General features: G+C 31.4%; 1 protein-coding gene across 2 annotated transcripts in view; it reads left to right on the top strand.

The window, feature by feature from the left end:
* Positions 1–5,167, top strand: part of kl-2 (dynein heavy chain 2, axonemal kl-2) — a 192,858-nt gene that overhangs the window by 32,967 nt on the left and 154,724 nt on the right. For both annotated transcript variants that reach the window (XM_014421280.3, XM_014421281.3), the window contains one exon: positions 4,030–4,184. In XM_014421280.3, coding sequence (XP_014276766.1) covers positions 4,030–4,184 — 155 coding nt within the window. The remainder of the gene's footprint in view (positions 1–4,029; positions 4,185–5,167) is intronic.

Raw genomic sequence — 5,167 nt, 5'->3', positions numbered from 1 at the left:
CAAAGTGGGGCGAAACGTCGGAAAATAAATAGTTGTAAACTATTTTTGTTTCTCCTTTGACCGATACCCTAACCATCCTATACATCTATTTTTATGGTCAACTATATATACATATATACAATATTTAAAATTTAACTTCCATTTCTCCTTTTCCCATGCTGGTATGTTCAATACATAGCATTGGCCAGGGAAAATGCTCACGTATATGCACTTATGATGCAAATGGGTTAATACAAGGAATATATTTATTTCGGATAAGATTAAATAATTCACCAAAATTGATTGGTTTAAGGAAGAAACTACATTCATTATATCATTAAAGTTTTAAGTAACCGATAATTTTGGCTGTGATGTTTTTGAATGTTATAAGATGCCACAGAAAGAAAAGATTCACACAATTTTTTTAGAGACATCCATTTACATTTCTCCATATTAGGAATGAAAAAAAAAAACATTATATCCTTATGACACTCTTACAATATTATTACACTCAGTTGAAGGAGCTCTCTATAAAAAGTTGATTTATCCACCTTAAAAAAGTAGCTTCTATTTTTTTTTTTTTTTTTTTTTTTTTTTAATAAAATTCTAGACCAGAAACTGAATCATTTCATCTCAAAATTAAAATTTTCCTCTGTCAAATAGATGTAACATACAAATCAATATTTTCAATTAAAATTTAACTTATCTACATCAGGTGCCCCGAGGATTCTTAAATAATAAACTTTCCTAAAATAGATGTATAGACTTCTGATCAAAAACTCCTCAATTCATCATATTTTATAATGAGATTTTAATAGTTCACTGCAGATAGATATGAGAAGATGGTTGTGGGAGCGTTCAGCAAAGATACAAAAATAAACAAAACTTATTTATTTATGCCGATGTATTGACCTGAATTTCAGAGCTGAAAAAACAAAACGAGTTGACAACTTTCATTTAAAGAAACTTAAAAATAAAAATAAAATGATAATTAATAAATTTGGGAATAACATAAAAATAAATTAAATAGTTGATACTAATAGAAATATAATTTTATCTTCTAGTGGATTATATTTTATCTTATGAAATTATATTTTTTTTTTTTTTTCACGGAATGGCCTTTCAAGACCACAAGAATATCATTACTTTTTCCTTTTTCTCTTCTACTCTTCCTGTATCTTCTCATCATTTCTGCGTGCCTTTGCTTCCTCTCTTTTGACCACTTGCAGCAAGAACATTTATTGATTTCTATATATAGGAAGATGGTCAGGGTTGCGGTCAAAGGAGAAACAAAAATTGTTCTCAACATCGATTGTAGCACTACAGTTTTGAGTTTTTTCCTATGATTTCCTTTATGAATAATTTTCTTAAATACTTATTCTTAACCTCCTTTTTCTTAAATGTATTGTAATTTCAATTATGGTGGGAAGTTAAAATAAAGTTTCTAAAATATTTGAATCTGCTCAACATGGCTGTGATTAAAAAGAATATAACCAGATAAAAGGCGTGCATGACACACTTTCCAATGGCAGCCATTGTTACTTATTTTTATTCTTATCTTTGTATTTTTACTCTTATCATTGTATCATTTTGTATCTTTTTAGCCCTGATGAAGCCCTACAAAGTGGGGCGAAACGTCGGAAAATAAATAGTTCTAAAATATTTTTGTTTCTCCTTTGACCGCAACCCTGACCATCTTCCTATATATCAATTTTTACGGTCAACTATCCATACATATTAATTGATTTCAATTGTTTTCCATACTGTTCTCTCTAGGCAGTCCTTGTCTGTTATTTTCAATTTCTTTGTTTCCTCTCTCATTTGTCCTCTCACATATCCTCTTACGCTCTTATATTCACGGACTCTGTCAAAGAGTTTCTTGTTAAGTCTGCTTTGGTCCATTCTCATTATGTGCCCGTAGAATCTCAGTCTTCTGAGGTTTCCTTTCTTATTCTTATTTTCCTTTCTTCTTTTTGGTTTCCAGGTCATTTATCTCCCTATAGATTTCCTGGTTAGGTCTACTCATGTAGCCTTCCTGTGTTTTCTTGGGCCCATAGATTCCTCTCAGGACTCTTCTCTCTATTTTCAGTGATTTTTCCAGGCTAGGAAGACACATTGTCTATAAAATATATTATTATTATTACATTGAATATTATGAAATTATTATATTATATTACAATATTATATTTTATCTTCTCTTAGTATCAACTACTATCTACTTATTTTAATGATATTTATATTTCCAAGTTTTTCTATTTTAATAAAAGGAAGATGTTGTGGTCAAAGAAAAACTCAAATAGTGATTAAGCTATTTGCAGGGCTTCACCAGGGCTGCATTTCAGAAGCCCACTTTCCGGTCAGGTCTTTTATCTGATTTTATTTTTTAAATTCACCCCCTCCCCCATACTTAATTTTATTACTTTATATTTTATATTTACTATCCACTCTTTTTCTTTTGTATTTATATATTTTATTTTTAATTTATATTCATATGTTACTTCCAACTTTAGTATACTTACATTAATTATTTTCTATTATATAGAAATTCTCTGAACTAGAAGCTCCCTGGGGATCATACACCATCACCTGCATGGGAATTAGCTCGGAGATTATTTATTGTTTTATTTATTTATTTTAATTTGTGGACCTTTCGATTTGTGTGTTTTAACGTATTTATTCATTAAATTATTTTATTTTATTTTATTAGCACTATTATTTATTTATTTTTTTAAAAACTTATTTATCCATTCAAGTGTTTCTTGTAACCGGCTTTTTATTATATTTTCCTTTGAATCTATGTGTTAGTCTTGTTCTCGTAGAATGTATTTGTTTGTTTGTTTTTGGTAAGCTGATCTACTGCTGTGACTATTATTAATGGTCTGATCTCACATTGCCGTCTATTAGTGAATTTGTTTAGCGGGTCACTGGAGAGGATCTAGAAGGGTGAATTTGTTGATCGGGTGAATTAAAAATTGTGAAATGGTGAAATTGAAGGAACAGAAAAGGGAAAGAAAAAAAAGGAATGAATTGAAATATTTGTATTTGGCATATAAACTGAAATTGATTATAAAAGGAAACAGTAGGGAAAAAGAACTGTTTTTTATTATTTTATTATACCATGTAATTATATGTAATTTATATATGTCCGATTATGGATTGATTAGTATGCTGTGTATGTAGCAACCTGATATATTTGGGCAGCATGGATGAATAAAGTATTTCTCTCTCTCTTCCACACCTTTGTACCCCTATTTATTTTGTATATTGTCTTTTCTTTATAATATTATATTTATTGAATCCATTCTTTAAACTTCATTTCTTTTGTGTATTCTATCCGTGTATATTTATATATTTTTTAAAAAATATAATTTCTTTCCCCTTCTGTTTGTGTATTATTATTTAATGGTTACCTAGTTTTAATTTTCTATACTTTTTACCTCAAATTATTTTCAAATGTAACGTACTTTACTGTCAATCCCAGCTCTTCTCTATCAACCCTGTCAAACAGTTCACTTTGAGTCTGTAAGGAATGTTTATTTTATTCTTATCTTCTTTTTCCATCTCTTAATTTGTACTTTATTTTATATTTCTTCTTTTAATCTGTTATTATTTCTTTTTTTGTTAATTGTCTATAACCTTTTATTATTCTTATTTAATTTCACGTTTCATTGTACATCTTTTTGATTTTTCATTTATTTTTACATCATTTAAGTTTTTTTATCTTTTTTTAACCCTGATAAAGCCCTACAACGTGGAGTAAAATGTTGGCTCAATATAAATAGTTTAATCACTATTTGAGTTTTTCTTTGACCCCACCCGGACAATCTTACTTTTATTATCATATATGGTAAAGCTTGCAGTATTATTATTTTATTTTTCTCTTAATTAAGGCTGTTATCTCGTTTTGTGTTTTCATCCCTAATGAAGGCCTAAAATTCAGATTAAAACGTTGGCACAAATATAAGTTTTGTTTATGTGTGTATCTTCGCTGACTGAAACCCCGACCGTCTTCTCCTTATAATCATAGTTTATTTAATTTTTTTTTTCTAGGGCTTTCTAATGCTGAGAGGCTGCTGTTTAAAATCCATTTGACAAAAATGAATAAGTTAATGAGAGATGGGTTCAACGGAAAGTATACATGGGACTTGAAAATTACACCAGACACTATGAATTATCTTTACCATCTTCAACAACATATAAATCAAGTGAGTTATCATAATTTAATGTGCCTGTTAAAATGAGTTACTACAATGATTTGTAGGCAATTTTAAGAAGTAGTGGTTCATGTTAGAAACTAGTTTTCTCAACTTTTGTATTATTTTGGTAAATACCTCTACTTCTTCTTTGACTTCCTTTTCATGCCTCAATACAACCTAGCCAAGACTCTTTGTCCGTTTCTGGAAGGGTTTTGCCTTTCCTCTTTCCTGTCTGTTGTATATATTCCTGGTAGGAGTTCTATAAACGCCTAATGGCCCAGTGGGTCGAGCTTCCATTGGTTTCTGTGGTTATCTCTCTTCCTCCATTCCACAAACGTGCACTATCAGTTTAATAATTGGTTTTCAAGGAAGTCTTTTGTTCTGCTACCTCCAGATTCTTTCCTATCCATTCATACCTAATATGTTTCCTCCTGTTCTTTAGTTCTACTACTTCCAGTTCTATCCATTCATACCTAATATGGTCCTTCCTGGTATTCCGCTACCTCCAGCTCCTCTCTTATCCATATGTAGTGAGAGGGAGCAAGTGATTGGACCACAACTCACCAGAGCGCTCCACCTCGAGCCTCACCGAAGTTCTCAAATTTACTTATTACTTCATTTTGTAAAGATCACGTTGTAATTTTTGTATATTAATAATTTCTGTACATAATACTTAGCAATATCTGTACAATGAATAATAAATGATAACGATGCAATGCACGAACCTATCTCAAGCAGACATGTACCGACCGCTTCTCGGTCACAGCCGCATGGACTAGGCCTATAAATAAGGGACTCTAAATCCCCCAATTCCCCCAATTATACTTCCCAACGGCCTGGAAGCGCGCGATCGTGGTGCCACTCCTCAAACCTGCGAAGAAGGGTGACTCGCCGGAGCATTATCGCCCGATCAGCCTCCTCTCGCACATGAGCAAGGTCTTCGAGCGGCTCCTACATCACCATCTCATGGAGCACTGCAGAGAAGCCGACAT

The sequence above is a fragment of the Halyomorpha halys genome, unplaced genomic scaffold (genome assembly GCF_000696795.3).
Source record: "Halyomorpha halys isolate HHAL.00 unplaced genomic scaffold, Hhal_1.1 Scaffold311.1, whole genome shotgun sequence".
Classification (NCBI taxonomy): Eukaryota; Metazoa; Arthropoda; class Insecta; order Hemiptera; family Pentatomidae; genus Halyomorpha; species Halyomorpha halys.
The sequence above is the reverse complement of the archived record's forward strand: the minus strand, read 5'-3'. Positions and strand labels throughout refer to the sequence as shown.